The sequence below is a fragment of the Camponotus floridanus genome, unplaced genomic scaffold (genome assembly GCF_003227725.1).
Source record: "Camponotus floridanus strain SB8 unplaced genomic scaffold, Cflo_v7.5 scaffold41, whole genome shotgun sequence".
NCBI classification, from domain to species: domain Eukaryota; kingdom Metazoa; phylum Arthropoda; class Insecta; order Hymenoptera; family Formicidae; genus Camponotus; species Camponotus floridanus.
In genome coordinates, this window is record NW_020229559.1 from 1,586,848 (window position 1) to 1,607,500 (window position 20,653).

Below are 20,653 nucleotides of genomic sequence, written 5' to 3' on the forward strand. Positions count from 1 at the left end.
GTGATTTTAGAAATAATAATTTGACAGATTGTAAAATATAATTTAAGATAATAGGAAGAATGTTACGAATATATTTTGCAGCATATAAACAATTTATAAACAAATTATATTTTAACAATTTATTATATTTAAACAATTTATAAACAAATTCTTATTTTTTTCATTAATTTTATTACATTTATTGCCATAAACATTTATGGAATCTTGAAGGATGTTTCGAACAATGATAGATTTTCTTAATAATTACTTGAATCAATCAATAAAGTCAATCAATAAATAGTATTATTTTTAATTATATTATATATATGCGCGAAAAATCAAACTAAATTTAATAAACAAAATTTTTAAATAATTTTCAAAATCAAGAAACTGCATTCAGATATTTAATTACACTTACTTAGATACTTAATTCCTTGCTCTCTAAATACCATAAAAAAATTAATGCAATGATGGCAAATACGAATTAATGAGTATCGGGCGACGTTGAGAGCGTGAACGGACGACACAAATCCGTGGATCGAAAGTCGTTCCACTTGAAGTTTGAATAGCATGCTTGCTTTGTTTGCGAGTCGAAACGATGCAGGAACGAACGATTAATCTCTATTGGAAACAAAAGAGAAAGGAAGCGATCAAATGCGTGCGAGCTACACGGGGCCGACATCACCGAGACGCGATTGCCGGCTATTTATACAAGCCAACTCTGTAAATCTCACGCTGCAAATGACTGGGCGTGGATTTTATCGAGGAGTATGATATTATTTATAGAAAAGTGATGATAATGACACAACTACGAAGCATGCAAAACATGCGTAGCGCCGGACTGACTTGTTTCGATGTATACGTAATAGATAATATTATCATTAAATAATTTTAACATTTTAATATTAGAAAGCGAAAGTAATTGCTCGCTCATAAATATTCGTGACGCCTTTTCAAAGTTTTCAAACATTAATTTTAATTACTATGTAAATCTATTAAAGCAATAACTTGTATTGTAACAATAACGTAGAAATTGTATATTTATATTTTAACAATGCATTTTTTCATAACTGAATAAATATCACGCATATCAAATGTTTCTACTTTAGAAAAGTATACCTTCAAGTAATAAAAATAAAATAATCGGGTATTGATATTTTATCACTATAAAAGCAAAAATGAGGTTAAAAGCTATATTAATTCAACATAATATGCATCACAGTGAAGACGTTTAAAAGATATATATTACAAATATTATAAAATAAATGCAAAGCAGCTGAAAGCAATAAAGATATATGATATTGAAAAAATTGATAAATATTATAGAAAAAAATATAAAATATGTAGAAAAAATAAAAAATAAAAAATTAAGCCTGAATATAAAATATAAATAAAATTTAAAAAATCAGAGTATTGTTGTTAAATATAAAATGCATTCTTACGAAATATCGAAATACAATAAAAGCTAAAAGAATGTAGAGATCTTTCAAGATCTTTCTGATAACAATCTAACAAATTAATAAGCGGCAAAGAAAGAGAAATGCTAAAAATGATTGACCAAAATATTTTCGTTAGATCCTCAGAAACAGCATTTTGCTTAAATCCATTTCGCAATCAACGTTCGAAAATAATTCTTATCTTTTAAAATTCGATTACTGAGAGACTTCCATCGCTGTCTGCAGCCAAATGTCAAACTTCCAATCGAAACTACTTAGCGCAAAGACAGTCTTACCGCCTTACGGAACAGCTGTGCCAATTCCACAATCGCAAAAATATCGCGCGTGAGAATTTACACATGTGTATCACCTTATGCACCGAACGCGCCAAAACACAATATTTTTCGCTATACTTTCGTGAGACGAGGTCGCGGGACTCTATCGTGGCAGGTGATCGCGGAGGTGTCGCCAGCACCGAACAGCTGATTCGCACGCGGCCGGACCGTCGCGTCAGCGACGAGCAAGGTCAAGTCAAGGTCAACTGCGGAAAACGAACGTATCGAGAGGGAACGCATATCAATCCCGCGTGTGTGCGAATGATTTCCCGACACAAGTATCGGCGCGCAACACGAAGTATCCGCGCGCCGACGTCGGGGACACGCTTTAATAACAACGCATTGTTAACAACAGCCCGACAATAGTTTCTTTTGATAATACGAACCGCATAGCGTGGCGTGGCGTGGCCAGTGTGTGTGTGTGTGTGTATGTATGTGTGTGTGCGGCGTCCATTATCGTGGCAGTTCAATGAAATCTTTAAACGACCGTCTCTCTTTATTCCGCCTATATCAGTTGTTTGCCTGATGCTGTTTGCGCCGTTGTCGCTACAGCGGCTTTTGTTCAGCTGATGCGTGCATTTTTTTTCTTTTTGTTCTTCACCGAGTAACAATGCCTTCCGTCGAATTTGCATGAACGTGTCCCTTGACGCGCAACGTAGACTTTGCCGTTAAATAGGACATATTGAGATTTCATGCAGAATTAATCTCTTTTTATGTGCACGAGTCTTTTTCTCCTTCCATATAAAGAGATTATATTTATTAAAGTAAAAAAACTACAATAATATAAATAAAAATAATACAAATAAATATAATAATATAAATAATATAAATAAAATGCCAACAAGATTAATTTGTGCCAGATATAAGACAAAAAATAAAAACACTTTTTTTGACATTCTAAACGCATAAACTCCATTGAATTTTATTCATACATTTCAACGTGGTAATAATTCTATTAATAAATATATACAGACCAAATATAATATAAAATATATAATATAAAATATATAAAATTATATATACATATATATGTTATAAGCTGATATCTAAAATTTTGTAATATGACTAATATGACTAATAACAGTAATATAGCTAAACATACAAATGACATATACACGTACGCGTTTACTAAGTATGCACATATATTATGCGTATGTACATGCATATATACATAATGAAGGAAAGAAGAATAAATTTTATGTCATTCGTATGTTTAGTTATATTACTGCTGCCATTAATCATATTACAAGAGTTAGATACCAGTTGACAACAACATACTTTGTCCTTAGACAAACAATTCAAAATAATAATTTAGAAAATGTTCTGCTGGTAAATGCAAATGGAATTGACGCTGAAAGATGCCAATCTATTGCAACGATTATGACATAGAAGAAAGTTTTTGCGGTTATTCAACAATTATGTTGCGATGTGTGCATCAATCGCTTATATTCGAGAATATTTTCATATAATTTTTTATTCTTGTTTTCGCGCATTTGAATATTTATCCATATTTTAATTTTTTTATAATCTTGATATTGATTATGTGCAATTATTTTTTGTTCTCTCATTTAAGATGTTTTGCTTACGAACGAGTGTGTGTATTCGTTTTATAATCTAAGATGATAATTATTTTATTATAAACTTGTCATGATTCTTTGTAAAACAATTTATCATTTGTTAAATGCCAAAAGAATGACACTACTGTTGGAGTTGCCATCATAATTTTCTCATATATAATATTGGATGTAGAAAGTTAATTCTTCTTTGCAATATTCAAAAGAAAGATTATCTAAATCTCTTTTATCAGAATTGTAATTCTTTTTTTATCAGCGAATATATAAATTTTGTTCACGCAACAAGAAGAGATAATTTCAAATTTAAGATTTGCGAGCGCATTTACGTCACTATCACAACAATTAACGAATTACGCGTCCAATTATGAGAGAATAAATGATAAATTTTCTCATTTATTTGATATTTATCATATATTTTAATTTCTTCAAATAGATTAAAATTAAATATAAAGAAACTTTAATAATTAACAGAGTAAAAAATGCCTTTAAATTAAAGGAATTTCATACCAATTCAATTAATTCCATAAAGGCTACAAATATAAATAAGTTTTTAAATTTCGCATAAAGTTACAAATCTAATACTGCGGTAAAACAATTTGCTTTAATGCACCGATTATACACGAAGGTCGAGACACAAATCTCTCCCGGTGAACGGTGTATAATTCCCCAACAGGAAACAGATTCCTACATTTCATTGTAAGCTGATGCTTGATACTTATCGAAGTAGGAAAGTAATGAAGTTTAACGGGAACTGGTCGAGAGATGAACGCGTACAAATCGCTCTGTGCGTATGATTGAAGCAATTTTATTTTGCATGCGAATGGACCCAATCATTCCGCAATTCAGCTAATTCAAGAAATAATTGCGAGAAACGACGGCAATTCCTCAACTCCGTGACAGAGTTTTGAATATACGGCGCAGTCTCGCGGTTTTCCCCGTTATTCGCTTCACCTTACTAGTCGACGCACAGCTTGGCTATAAATAACCATCTGTTTACTCGTTGCTGCTCGCAAACACTTTTTAATGTATCTTATTCTTCGCGAAGGTCTAAAAGTACACACCAAACTTATGATGGCACGACAGTAGAAGGTTAAAGAAGCGCCAAGTCTTACTCTCGAATTCATTACAATTGGAATTAGAATTAAAAAGCATTGAAAAAATATTATTTTACAACACCAATTGGAAATTAATCTCAGTAGGGAAATTGATATATCAAAATTATATTTCTATTTTTTTTAAATGTACCTAGAGTTTATCATATTTAATTTAATTATCATAATTATGCATAATGCGCAAATACATAGGTTTGTGATAATAACATGAAGCTTTTGATTATTTTTCATATCTGTACAATTTCAAAAGTATAAATAAATATTCAAAAATTCATTATTATTCTAAGATACGTTATCCTATAGTTATATAAACTCCGTCGTAAAACTACGTGACATGCGACTACAAACAAAATAAGATTAACTTCTTATCTTCAACTATAAAACGATCGTAACTTAAAACAATTAATGAAAACCCACTTTAAATAATCTGTGTTCTGTTAACGTAAGAGAGAAATAGCACGTATGATTATTTGATCGCATTAACAATTTGTTTATTTCAAAATTACTATATTATCAATAATATCGTTCTATTACTTATCTTAATGAATGCTCTTACAATAAATTTATACATCTAGAAAGAATTTGTTTGAAACATTAATAATCTTCAATATTATGTTTATCGAAAAAAATTGTTTTAATCTTTTTAATATTAAATAATTTTTCTAGTAAGAAATTAAAAATATAAAAAAATTATTTTGTACAAAAATGTCTTAATCATTGCGATTTATACGAACAAAATAGAAAATTTAATAAATGTTAAAAAGTTATTAAACCTATATATCAAACATTAATAAATATATTAAATAGATTAATTACAAACATAATGACAATGAAAAGCCAATTGCAAAGATAAAGAATAAAATTTACATTCTTTATCTTAATATTTACAACTCTAATGCGCTAATCCGTTTGAATTATTCCCATCGAACAATAACTGTCTTTCACAAAGATTGATCACGATTGAAAAGTAACAGTTTTAATTTGACATTTAAATGCTTGACCCTATGTACGGACGTTAGTACAATAAATAATTACGGACAATTTGCGGGCTTCGCGTTTTCAGGCAAGACTGTAGCACGAATTTTGCCGATTAATCGTCTAGCATGAATCGTTAAACTGTTCAGATTCGATCAACGAGATCAAATCGACGACCGATCCAATTAAACGTTTTCTCTCATTACGCTTGAATCGAACTCTGGCTGAAGATCGATCCGACTGACGCCGCAGGATCGATAGTTGAAACGTTATTTTTTATTACTTCGCAATAGTTTATTAAACATCAATATAACATCGAGAGGGGCAGGTATGTGCAATCTTTCAGTGTCAGAAACATCTCGTATACGTTAATTTTCGCTATACATCATCCGCTTTATACATCTATCATATAGTAATACTTGTTTGTAATCTAATTCTTTCAATTTTTTTATATTCTTTTTAAGTTAAATATTTTTTCTTATTATTGTAATCAAATTAATGTACATTTAATAAAAATTATTATATGTGATTAATGTATATTAATTTTTTGTAATTTTGTGTATTTCTTTTTTGTCCATTTGTGCTAAAAATCTTAAAGTTTATTAAGTCAACAAAAAATTATTGTGTTAAGTTAGATTTGTCACAAAAATAATTATTAATTTATAATATTATTGTGGAATGTGACAGATAAGAGAAAGGATTTTTAAAGAAGATTTAATTGTTCATTTTAATTAATCAATTAAATGTTTCTCCTAACACGCTCCAATCAACTACTCCAATTGATTTAGTTACCACATATTGTGTACGTATATATGTGGGCGTTCCACGTGTTGCCATACTTATATTTTATAACGGCGGATGCGAAATAGAATTATCAACACTCTTACTTAATATATCGTTAAAAAATTATTATAATAAAAAATTAATATTAATTATTAATAGACATAATTATTAATAATTAATTATTAAACGTAATTATTAATTCAAATGTACTTCAATATAATAATGATTGCCTTTCTATTTCTCAGTATCTTTTTTCAGCTCATTATAAAAGTCAATAAAACATATGTAATAAATGTAATATATGTACAATAAATAAATAAAAGTAAAGAATTTATTCAAGACTTGTAGATATTTTAGATATTTAAAATTTTAAAAACAAACCAATTTTTGCATTTTCTATTTTTACTTTCTAGCAATTAAAAGATTCTGTGTAAAGCAATCTAATATACTTTATCAAGAGGGATCAAGAAAAACCTTAAAGCCAAAAAGATGTTAAAAATTTAGATTAATGCGCTCAAATTTTCAAGGAAAAAAGGATTAAGAAATCACTTTTAAATTTTAAACTAAGAATTTTAAATTAAAAATCGATACTAGAAAATAAATAGATATAAATAATATATACAAAATATAAATAAATATTTTCATCAATAGCAAGTGCTTCTATAATTTCCTGCCTTGACACTTTCTTTCTCCATGCTCCAGTTTCGGTGCATCGCAACACCGTTCACGCGATTCCGGATGATTCGAATTGGCAGACAGACAGTCAGTGGTCGGAGGCTGCCTGGGCCGATAATTAATTGGCCGCTCTTAAATTTGGAATACCCGGAAAAGTGTTTGCGACGATTTATGAGCGCGAGGTAGTCGCGATAATAAGCGAATAAGTGGACGCACTAGGCAGTTTTCTTAAAAGGTGCTCGCGCGAACGCGCAATTAGAGAATGTACGTATATACCGTCTCATAAATCTCAATAAAAGTCGCGGGTAACAATTGCTTACTCACACGGCGTGCCGTCAAAAAAAAGCTGATGATTCACATGAGTGGCCGCCGATACACGGCTAATTCTTCTGTTAGATTATTCACTGCGTTAATCACGCTGCAGTTTTCTCAGCAACAACTATGTTCCCGAGGAAATATCATTGCTTCTCATTCTCTCGTGTCACAGTAATTGCGTTCGCTAACAAAGATGCCACATTAAAGTGTGTATTGCATGCATCGCAAATTTCGGAGCAATTACATTCAGTTGCAATGTATGTACTTGGCGCAAAGAGCAAGGTTCGCGTAATCGTGGCCTTTATGTGTTTTATTGACATTTAAACCGGAAGCAAATAGCGTCTATTACTTTGTGGCAGTTTATAAAAGGTTATACTGTGAACTGTTTTAGATAACTTATCAATTATCTTGTTTTATAAATGTAAAGAGACTCTAAAAAATATTACGGCATTTATAATAATGGAGAGAAAAGTGAGATCATTATATTGATGATTCGATTAAATCCTGTAACATGATGAATATATTTTAATACTTTTTTATTAAATACAAAGTCAACGAAAGTTTTATTGTTTTGGACTAATATCATTCGATTTTTACCCACGCACATTCCAGAGTATAATAAACAAAAGGTTTAAAATTAAAAAGAAATATTAAATAAAACAGTTCGCAAAATTGTTTGATAAGGCGTGTCAAATTAACCTTGTAATAACATACTCATCAATCGAACAAAATATACATGCTCGATTGTAACCTTTTAACATCGACTGCATGCAAATTCCAACAACGTATGCACGATAAAAAATGTTAGTATTGACAATAGCCACAATATTCAGTAATTAATCAGTATTATTATTGAATTATTAATTAATCAATGTCATTATTGAATTATTAATTAATCAATGTCATTATTGAATTATTAATTAGTTTGAAGATCTTAAAAATACAAATCTGTAGGATTTAAATAAATAAATTGTATTATCTAAGAGATTTAATATTCGAATAATTTCTCATTGCTATTGTTACGATCTACGCAAGCACGTTAATATTAATTATAATTGATAAATATGTGCAATTTCACATCTATTGTGAAATTTTATTTCGATAAATTCTGATATTTTCAATAACTTATATTATTACATATATATGTAATTAGTACGCATCATATTAAAATACTGATCTACGTAAAATACACTCACCGAATTAATTTAAAATGTGCAAAACATGTGGCCAACTTTCCTTGAAAGTTTGTGCTTCTCACACAGCCCTCACGAAAATATGTATTCCTCATCACTATGCATTTTTTTGCACCACATTTATACGCGACGTGCAATGCAACGTATCACTGATGCACTGAATAATTGTAAATTCATCTACTGCTCATTATCAAATCTTCCTCTTTGCAATGTCACGTTATTGTACTGTCTCAATATGTCCGATTATTACATTACAAAAGCATTGCAATCAAAATTAATCACTTGCTGCATATTAAATTAATTTTTCTATTAAATGTCTACATTTAATAACTCAAAAACTTCCGCGAAACTTTCTGTGAAAATAAAAGCGACATATTTTTCTATTTTATATCGACTTATAAAGTTTATTAAATGATTAAAAATTATTTTACATTAATTTTTTTGTATTCTTTATTATTTAGATTGTTAAAGAATTATTAAAATAAAAAAAACGTATTTACATCATGAGATATGAACGAGATGTTAACTAAACAGAAATTACAAAAAATATAAAATATAACTGAAAAATATATGCAATGGAAAAAATTCTTTCCATATCATTAATATAAAAGAGATTATATTAAAATATATATGACAAATTATTAAAAATGTTTACTTTCAAGTGTGACATCTAATCATTTCAAATTTTTTTCAAATCGAGGTTTACAAAAAACGACACTTTCAAACTACACCACTTTCAAAATTTATCGTCAAAATTTCGCGCTTTCTTTTTCCTTATTTTCTCCTCTGGATTACACTATCGCAAAGTAACTTGTAACCGACACTTAACAATGATTATACCGAGTAATAAATTAAACCAACAATTTATCCCCATACACAACGATAATTAACGACTCGACGGGACTGCATCGACTGTTTCGACACACGGAGACGCATGTTGACGTTTTCATCGCACCAACAATTCACGTGTTTTGCGCAACGCGCTATCAACAAAAGAACAAAACTGCTCCGTTCTCTCCTCTCTTTCTCCCACACTTTCCCTCGTTTCTTTCTCTCTATCTCTCTCTCTCTTCCTCGTTTCACCGACCAAGTGGATCCGTCGAGCCGCGCCGAACGGCCCCGATCGACGTTGGCCTCCCTCACTTCCGAATTTTCGGCGGGTTTTCGAAGCGCCAGCGCCGCAGCCGCAGTCGCTCCAAGAACCCGCGCGGATACGCGATCGTCGGGCGGCTACGGTTTAAAAGGCCGGCGCGCGCGATTTAATAAGTCGAACACAACCGACCGGCAGATGGAACACGCACGCACGGAAAACGGAGCGACGAAGCGAGCACGAGCGAACACAAGCCTGCTCTTGCCTGTCTGCCTGCCGGCCTGCCTGCCTGCCTCCTGCCTGGTTGCCTCGTTCGGCGGCGAACAGCCCGCGGCCCCCACGTTGTTTGTCTCGCGAGTGGCCTGTTTACATGTTGACTCTCTGTTTACGCGTTTCCCTCCCTCTTCCGAGCCGATCGTCTCCCACCCCTCCCGCGGCCTCACTGACGACCCGCAGTTCCCTCTCCCCTGCGCTCTATCATTCTCCTTCTTTGTCGGTATCGCCGGCTCTTTTGTATCTTTTTCTCTCTCTCTCTCACTTGTCTTCTCTCTCTTTTCCTCTCTCTCTGTCTCTCTTGCTGTCTGTCCGCCAGTATTCACGGTGCCGAATAAAGCCCGGTTTATATTTCTCTCGCCATCCTGATAAAATTATCGGTCTATCCGAAAAACGGATGTGTTTTAACAACAGGTTGTCCGATCTTCTCATTTGGATCGCTAATTAATCCTTTGAAATACGGTCGGCATATACATAAAGTACTGCGACTAGTAGGAATTACGTGATAAGATACCACTATCTTTCTACTATGTCTCTCAAGATTTCAATGAAACATGTGTATTTTAAAGTATGTGTGTATATTGAATTCTACAGTGCACAATGGCGATATTGATTGACAATAGCGAATTTTCTTTTTCGTCTTTCTAAAAGCAGTATTCTCCAACAATTCTGAAGTATAATTATAATTTTCTTTTATTCGTATTGTGCACGAAGTTGTAAAGAATATTTGAACTTTTTTATTTAAAATGTAAATATCATTTAAGTTCTATTCTTAAATTTTCAACTTGATAATGTTATAAAAAATGATTTATCAATTTTGACCACTTAACATTTACTGTTTGTTTTGCAAATATTGATATGTATAATGTCAGTTAGTAGATATGACCTACATAAGCAAAACTCGTAGTTAATGTGACAAGTGAAATAACTGCATTTATATTTTTTATGTCAAACTCTTTAAATTATTTATATTGTTTCAGCGATATAGATATGTTTTGGTGTCTCTAGTCAAATGAATTAAATTCACAAAAATATTCTTATTTTATAGTAATGTGAACTTTTTTTTAAACATACTTTCAAAACACTAATAATCTATATTTGTCGCTTTTATGTTTTATATTTTTTGGCAATGATATTTGGAAAAAGATAATAAATACTTATAACATATATATAACAATTATATAACATTATATCTATATATTCTATTAATACGTTGTCTTATTGTAGAAAAGTCATAGATTATATTTGAATAAATATATTAATAACGTAGTATATTAATAAAATATTCATATTAAATATAATAATCCAGAAGATTCATTAAGTGTCGTCTCATTAAAAAAACCTCATCCTTTCTCTATTACTCAAATATCCACTTAAATTTATGCAGTCACTTAAAATGTTCTGAGAGAGATACAATCAAAGTATTCATGCGCATATGTACTTTCAACTTAATCAGACAATATCAGTGGTAGATTGTATCGCGATTGAATTAAAATATAAATATATAGCATATGTGAAATGTCAAACCACAATTCTGAATGTCCTTACAAAGTAGCTTATAATTATGAACCATAGGTAGATAAAGTCATAGTACAGTTTCTTACAGTAATTACGGCAATTAATAGGTAATTATGCACGTCGACTTTGTAGTAGTCACAGACTGTACGATACGGACAAGTTCTAAGTGCCGCGCGATACTTTTTTGTAAAATATATATACGTATAAAAATAACGATGAATGAATCGTTATGCGTATCATTTATAAAAAAAATGCGCTATTTTTCATAAATTTTATAATATAAAAAGTATAAATTAAAGAGATATAAAATGTGGATATGTATTAATGATGTTTCAGAATCCAAAATTTGTATCAATTATGCTTTTGTTTATTACATGTAATATAGAAAACATTAAAAAGTTAATATATTATATATTAATAAAACTCTATATGTTGATATTTTCTTTAAACATTTATTAGAAATAGAAAATAACATCCATTTCCAAATAAAAAATACATTCTTTATTTTAATTCTATGAAACAAGCCTAAATTGTAAGTTTGCATATAAAACTATCATCAATTATAATTTAATTTTTTTCAACAAATTAAAATTAAGTATATATTATTTCCTAGAGAGATGTTATGTACCAATCAATAAACATAATAATGTTATATCAGATATATTTTTATCTTTTGATCGAATTCAATCTTTAATATTTCATACCAGAGACGATACTCAAATATATCTAATATACGTTCATTATCTATATTAATTTATATTATTTGGTCAAGAAAATAGTTTCAGGGAAGAATACATTTTTCACATGTTCCATTGGCGATTAAATTTGAACGACAAAAAGTTCCTTGAAATCACCACGCATTTGTCAAAGCAGAAGACGTTCGAAATAGCGTATTTTTCGATGCGACACCTATTAAGTTAACAATGTCTTTTACACATTGTTTACATCTCGATACCTAATGTGAGATATTCGTGATATTAATAGATCGTCATATTAGAGAGGCGTCCGTCGCGCTCTCCGACATTTATTGAGGTCGCAACATCAATAGAAATTACGCGACACGTGCTCATTAAGCCGGCGACGAGAGAGTCGCTTAGCATCCGCAAATTGCCTATATCCTAATTGTTTATAGCTTCCTTATATATCGTTTACATAATATATTTATATAATTATCTTATCGAAACTATAAAAATCGTGATCGTTATTGTGATAAATAGTTACATTAACGATAAAATGTCTGAAATATGTCATTTTTGAGCAAAAAGATATCAAAGACATTTGGAAAATTTTAAAATATCACAAAAAATTTCATTCATCCAAAACAGTCAAATATCCACTTTGAATTTTCCAACTTTAAATATATCGTGTTATAAATTATTTCGTTGCTTCTTGATACTTTTGTCAGTTTTATCAGCGGCAATTTTTAGAGTAGTGTGACATAATTCTTTATCGATCGATTGCACAAGCACGTTATATATGTACACTCATTGTATCGTTATACTTTATATATATTTAGTTTATATATATTCCTTACAATAAAATTGCGGTTGCATAGTTTCCTTGACGTTTGAATTTAAATTCCAATCACTTATTTGTTCATAGACAGAAACCGGTCGATCGACGATATTGATGAGGCGCAGAATTCGTTGTAAAGCAGGCTTTAACTTCCTCCCACGAATTGCCATGGTCCGCTGCCTTCGTCGATCTCTGTCGCTCACGTTTTCTGCATTCGCCGAGTGTGACAGTGCCGTATGAATGCCCTGTCTTCCCTCTTCGCACCATTCACTGCAACAACGTAGCGTCAGTGTTGCAGTGATAGGCATCCACTGATGACATTTCTTCCACAATGTTGTCGTCTTCGACTCTTTAAACGATGCGGCCAGACAGATAACGCAGATTTACTTCCATAATCATTATAATTTACGATGACAACACGATCTTTGATCGAAATAGAATGATGAAACATCGTTTGATAGTGGAATAAAATTAATAAATTATTGACTCGATAACTCTTCATAGTTCGAATAAAATGCTTTAATTATTTGAGTAGTAATTTATTTTTCAATATTAAAATGCTTTAATAAATAACACACAAATCTAGAGCGGAGACTACAACATTATCGCGTGCTTTGTATAGCTGAATATACAAGTACTTTCTATTTAACATTCCTTTTGCTCGAACCCGAGAAGTAGTAAGTGTCGGATGAAGTTACATCATTCGGGTGCGGCACCAATCTGTCTAGTACACTACTGTAATTTCTAGACGATAATTTTCTCCTTGTAGAATCGACCTAAATATCGTTTTGCAACATAGTGTGCCTTCATCTTGTTGTTCCCCGAACAGCACCGTCATCGGAGTAACGTGGCTATTCGAACACGTGGAGCGTGAACCTACGCACAGACTGTACACATTTGCCTTGCCCTCGTCATCACTTTTTACCCCACCATCGACAGGATGTCTCATCCACAGCAGCCTCTCGCCGCTCGATGCTCCTGCTTGATAGTTTATTTACTTGTTTCTCGCGTTAATGCATGTTTTTTCCGGTGCGCTTCGCGGAAATGTCGCGATGCGTTCTCACAAACCGACGACAATCTGTACACGATAAAATGCGTTATAAAAATATTCGGCCGGGTTTCTTTCCGGGAAGAGCACACAAGTATCTCATCATCGTATGCGTGCGTCATACACACGTGCTGCGCATATTAAATACCGATTACGTAACACATGGGCGATTATTTAATTGGAATATTTTATTCTATGCTCTCTTCTCGCGAGTAAAAAAATGAAACTGATCTGAATCGGTTATTCAAGATTCATCATTAGTTAGGAATTAGTTTTATCATCGATATATTTTATATATATCATATTTTACATATTTTATATATTTTATATTTTATATATTTTACATATTTCATATATTTTATATATTTCATATATTTTATATATTTCATATATTTTATATATTTTAATATATTAATAAAAATATATCATGCATAATTAGAATTTGAGAGAAGGCAATAAATGGAAAAAGGAGTAACCTTCGAATTTTTTCGGTAACGCTAATTAATTCGGTCTCTCACAATGTTATTGTGGGAAATGGATGCATGCGGCTAATGACCGATATCAAGGCGGTAATGATAATCTTTCATGTATCAACGCCGTTACGTGCGCTCGAATTAAATCCGATTATACGGTAACAGCATCGCGCGACGAGATATTTATCTTGCCAGTCAGTCGGCGAGGCCCCACCAAGCCGTCGTAACGAAACTACAACGGCGCCAATCGATTCGACCATTTATCAATTAATCTTATCGACGAGGCCGCGCCGATGCGCCCATAACGAATTCCCGCTTTAATCACGTACAACGGGCTATACTTTCGTAACGGCCGGGCCTCCTGCTCAACGTCTGCTCCGCTAATAGCGAGTTAATTGCATCAGGTACAGGGGAATCCCCTTTTCCGTCACTTCGTCGTCGCCGCTGCCGAGAAAAGTACGCGTCGTTATCCTTGGAAAAGAATTACGCGACGATATACGTGAGAACTCACTGTCGCTCACCACGTGCTAATTTCGTTTCTAAACCGCCGTCGGTTTTACGTACATTGCATACCATGACGTTCTCCAAGACTCGTAATATAATTGCGACTCCTCTGGAAAATTGCGTGATCTTATGATTATTATTACTTTCTCGTCGCGTCTGCAGGCTTTTTTTAACAATAGTCTTCCTATCTTCCTTATTCTATTCATTGTATGCGTAGAAATGTGCTCTCCGTTATTTTTGACATGGTTTAGGAATTTTATATAATTAATATTTTTATTAATGTAAAGTATAGTTAATTGGTTGACAATTGAGACAACGGATCGCTTCGCATCTCTTTTAATATCTTTAACATTTTTTCAAATATATATTTCTGTTTAATTGTTCAATTATTATTATTGACATTTGTCAAAGAAATATGTGCAAATTCTTCGAGTATGAGCTAATAATTATTAATATTGCATAATGTCTTTTTTTTATAAAAATATTTTGCTTTTAAACTACTGCGGTTAACAGAAAAATATAAGAAGCGTGATAATATACACTTTTCAAACTGATGTCAAATATTGAATATGAATTTCATTATTCAAACACACATATAATTTTATATGTCAACAAACATAAAACAAAACAATAAAAATGTATTCGAGTTTTTATAATATTATAATATTACTATAATATTAAGAAATATATAAAGATATTAAAAGAAACACGATCTTTACAGTTTTGTCACATTTTAGCAAATGATATCACAGCAATCAAACTAATCGTTAATGATCGTCAAGAAAAATTTTTAATTTTATTACTGTATTTCCTCCAGCACGAAAGAGTTTAATCAGCCGGAAGGTTTTCCCAGCAGGTACACCGGCATGCGAGGGTGTTTTCGGGGATGTTCTCGACGAGTTTTCGAGGTCCGGATTACCTTATCTAAGAGCCTCACTCGCTCGCGCCAATTCCGAAACGAAATCCATGGCGATCCATATAGCAAGGCGTTTACGCGGCGATTTAACCTGGAGAGGACGATCCCTTTGCGGGCCGCGGCTAAGTCCGGAGAGCAGTTATTATACGATATACGGACTATCGAGGCGCATATTCGCCACCCTCATCGTCGTGCTTCAAAATTTCTACGAGAATGATCCGACGACTACTATATCGTCTTGTCGTGTATTGTAATCCGCGTTACGGGGAGCTCAGATTGTCGAGTGTTGCTGGCGGTAGAGGGATCTGTCGCGTTATCTTGTTAAAAAATTAAACTCTCAACTTTTTAAAAACGAGAAAAAAATTGTAGAGAATCTATTTATGGAATTGTCAGTAGATGTGTTGAATAAAAATTTGCAAAATAAACTGGTATACAAATATTGTAGATATCGATAACAAGACATTATTAAGAACTTCATTCCATTTACTCTCTCATATTTTCTCATTCATTTTATCAGTCTTTCATTTCTTATACAGTCGATCCTCGAATATCTATGTAACTGGATCGAGATTGTATTTATAACCGTTTGATTGTATTTATTTAATGCTAATTTTATGAAAAGCTTATTGAATCTCTAGCATTGTATTAAAGAGAATAAGTGAAAGAGAATATCACGATCAATTATACTTTTTTTTAAATATTAGATATCTGATTTTAAATTCTACGCTAAAAACATATATTTTATATTTGCGTATCAATCATTGCAAAAGTTTTTAGATAAGATACGCATAACTTTAAATTAATGTTTTATATGATATTCTCATGTACATATTATTTTTTATTTATTATCTATATTCTATTTATTATTATTTATAATATTTATTTCTTTCTTTAACTTTTTTAGAATTAAGTTCTCATCAAATAAGTTTATATAAATAGCGAGAAAATTCAGCATTTACATTATAAAGAAATATTTCAAAAACAAATTTTGACAGATTGTTTGAAAATCATTTTGAAAAATGTCATATGAACATGTGTTCTATTCTCGAAACTTTATTACAAACATTGTCAAATTGTCGCTGTTATCACAATAAAAAAATCACATGCTTGATAGAAAGCGATCTTTGAAAAATCAAAATAAAACAACAAATGAGATATCAGCTCTTTATAACAATTTTATAATTGATACTATGATATTATAATTATAATGATTTTACTATGATAAAAGCAAAATTTTATAATTTCTGAAATTACATACAAATATTAAGAATAAAATCTACGTTTATATGAAATTTTTTATACAAACTGTCCTTCCAAAGTTTGTTACACTTGTCCTACATTATTCTATATATAAGAAAAACGGTTAACGTAAATTGCTTTATCATCCCTTGTAACATTGGATATTACTATGCTCCACAAAAAACGTTTTATTATTTATCGTTTTTCTCGAACAATTTCCAATGTTCGACTTATAGTTTGCACCATCGTGGCACTCAAATCATTTTTAAAACTGCTATGACTATACGTTGAAAAAACTTTGAAATACCGATCAGAAGTCGTCGAGCGAACGGAAGGAAAAAGGCGGAACCGAGGAGAAAGGGTTTAGTAGGGCTCGCGAGGTCCGATTGATTGATCGACGCACCCCCGCGTAAAGTCAGATACCGAAAGACCGAACTTTTCCCATTACCGTCAATATGCAACCTAGACATTGGTTTAACGTTACGGGTGCCGGGGTATCGGTGCCGCAGTAAAAGGGAACCGGTTAAATCGCGTCGACGACCTTTATTGCCGTCTTAAGGTAGTTAAGTTAATCCGCGTCGTAGCGAAAACTGCAGGGGTGCCGCGCCCGTGCAAATCGAATCGCCTTTTGGTGTATCTCGCTTCCGAGACAAAAACATTAACATAAATCACGGAGCGGAGGAATGAGAGAGAAGGAGAAAGAGAAGGAGAAAGAGAGAGAGAGGGAGAAGCAGTGAAAAAGAGGGACGGGCAACCCGGATTGGACGTTTATTCGATTCACTTTGTGCATCCCCTCGCGACACCCTTTTACGGTACCGACGAATTTCATCCACTGCCTTGGCAATTAGTGCTGCGAAAACTTACGGGTGATTTGTTCTTAAAAGGAAACGAAAGTTACAAAAACGTGGAATTCTATCTATATAAATAATTATCGATTTCATTGGTCGAAGATAAAAAGATAATAAGATTTTTCAAATTTGATTTTAATAATCTAGTTTCAAAAACAATTCTGTGTATGTGTCATTTCTCTCTCTCTCTCTCTCTCTCTCTCTCTCTCTCTTTATAAAGAAAATAAAAATCAAAGAATAAAAAAAGATTTCAAACATTCTCTATGCTTTTACCTTATTTTTGTTGTTAAAAATTTTTGACATTAAAATTTTTGTTATTAAAAATCTTTGACATTAAATGTCGAAAACCGCGAAGAGAAATTCTGGCAAAATAACATTATTGAATGTGCCAGTTTTCTATATATAAAACATAAAGTACGAATATAAAAAATATATACGATATAAGAAGAGATGGAAAGTTTTCAATCGCAGGAGAATGCGTGTACACGCGTGAGAATGTGCAAAGGGGTAGAAAGGAAAAAAGGTACCACTTAACCCTACCTCCGCGGCCATTTCCGACGAACGCACCTCGCGTTGCACGAGTGCCAGCCCTCGACCTCAACTCTTTCGCTTTTAGCGGGAATTCGATGAATTGCCAGCCGCTACGGGCAATAAATAATGCATTTTGTGTTTGCCCCCGGTAAAAGGGTCCACCCTCAACAAACCCCTCCCTCACCACCCGCGTGCGATGTGAACCTAAATTTTAGATCGACTTTAGCTAAAGGCGACCGAAAGTGTATCCTGGAGAAATGATCGAGAATAAAGCTTAAGTTATTGATAAACTTTATTCAAGAGAGCAATATTACTATTATACTATTAGAATAAACTACTATATTAATGCATAATTTATTATTCTTCTTTGATTTTAATATTAAAATTTCCTAAATTTGATTTAATAAAGAAGCTATCAGGTTTCACAGAAGTTTCCAAATATGTTAGAGTGGTAATTCTATCAGATGCGCAATTCAAAGAAACATAGGTGTAATTCGCCAGCTTTAAATTCTTACATTTTAAGAATCAATTATTTCAATTAAAAATGTAAAATACTTTTTTATTTATTTTATATTTTTTACTTATTTTGTTTTACATCTTTTGGAAAGAATTTTTTATATTATATGTATCCATCAAATAATTTATAAGATTAAATAATGCAAAAAAATTCTTAACTATTGTAAATTAAAGTTTATATATATTTATATATACTCTATAATTCGTAAATTTGTCTCGCAAAAGAAATTGAAATAAAAAAGATAATTTAACACTTACCGGTACGATGAACAACGACGGAATTGTAGAATATAATGTTGATCTGTAAAATATAAATATATTCAAATTATATAAAGCAATTTAATAAATAATTAATTTTAAAGTGATTAATTTTATTCCAACAAATAATTTTATTGCGCTTTATTAAATTCTTATATTTGTCTGTTTAAAATGTTTAAAAATTTTAAAAATACGGAAATTTCTGAAAGAATTTGTTTTTAAATAAGCTTGTATAAAATGGATATATAGAAATTTAATTTTTATTAATACTCTAAAAAACTATAATTATTTTATACATACATATGTATACATATATGATTACTAATTATATATATAATATTACATCAAATGATGTAAGATGAGTTATTATCGCGGAAATAAGCAAGCAATTTTACAAATAATAATAAAATATTAAAATTATAAATTGCTTACCTCGTGGTTGCTCCGTCGAGGTCTAATACTTTCCTGGGCCTTCTTTCTCTCTTGATTACTCTTTAATGGCATTCACATGATACTCACTCGAAAACGATAATTAGGATTATGCACGAACTAATCACTTTCAACGACGAAAGTGGCAACAAATTGCGCGGAATTTTATATAATGCTCACCACATCAAACGCGTATGATGCTTACTTTATTTTATTACGATAAAAAAGTATAAAAACTACGGTTACACGAAGTTACAATTCGTTCGACATTAAAAAATCGCGCGATCGAATATATCTCTGCTGTTAAAGATCACGTGTACGAATTTAATACAATTTTACTACATATTTCTTTAATTGTAGCAATACGTAGAATGACACGATATGAAGTGTCTGCGTCGTTACCTTTTCACATAACTCTTGCCACGCGAATGATAATAATGTGACCGCGCGTTGACCTTATATAGTATGTAGTATTATACACAGTGGCGCGCTATACGTCGCAAGAAAAACATCGAATATTATATAATAGTTAAAATTTCAAAATTTCATTAATGTCGTAAAATATTTAACGCGTTACAAAGTAAGTACATATATACAAAATACTTTTATGATTTCAAATTAATTACTAGTAAACGTTTGATGTATCACGGCATTTTTTGAATTACTCGATCTTATGATTTGTATATTATTACGTATTCTTAATCTGGACATGTAACTTATTGTATTTAAATAAACGAAAAAAATTCAAGAAACAATACAAGGTATATTAACCCTTTTAATGCCGATCGAAAAAGTTGTATCTAAACGAAAAATACCGAGCCGAGCCGAGCGAAGTATTGATGTAATTTATTAAGGAGAGAAAAAAAGTTATAACAATTTTGGAAAAAAATGCTAATTACAAAATTTAAAAAGGAACATGTTAAGAAATGAGGGGAAAAAATCAATGACAAAAGTATTTCGATATTTGTTAAAAATCAATTAATAATGTTTATTCAAAATTATAGAAAAAAGATGATATATCGTTGTTTGGCACTAAAAGGATTAAAATACAAATGTCTTTAGGGAAATAATTATCGCTCGTAAATATTGCATAAACGATAATTTATAATTTCTCTCTC

At 31.5% G+C, this 20,653-nt stretch overlaps 1 protein-coding gene across 6 annotated transcripts in view; it reads right to left on the reverse strand.

Moving 5' to 3' along the window:
• The window catches only part of LOC105256333 (forkhead box protein P1), a 281,566-nt gene that overhangs the window by 226,568 nt on the left and 34,345 nt on the right, over nucleotides 1–20,653 (reverse strand). For 2 of the 6 annotated variants that reach the window (XM_020029092.2, XM_025411654.1), the window contains one exon: nucleotides 19,107–19,149. The exons of 2 other annotated variants lie outside the window; for them this stretch is intronic. Coding sequence is in view for 1 of the 4 variants with exons in the window: in XM_025411654.1 (XP_025267439.1) it covers nucleotides 19,107–19,149 (43 nt within the window). In the remaining 3 variants the exon portion in view is untranslated. Of the gene's footprint in view, nucleotides 1–8,380; nucleotides 8,656–19,106; nucleotides 19,150–20,653 lie in introns of those variants that run through there. 2 more of the 6 variants (XM_011266166.3, XM_011266162.3) reach the window with 1 other exon arrangement.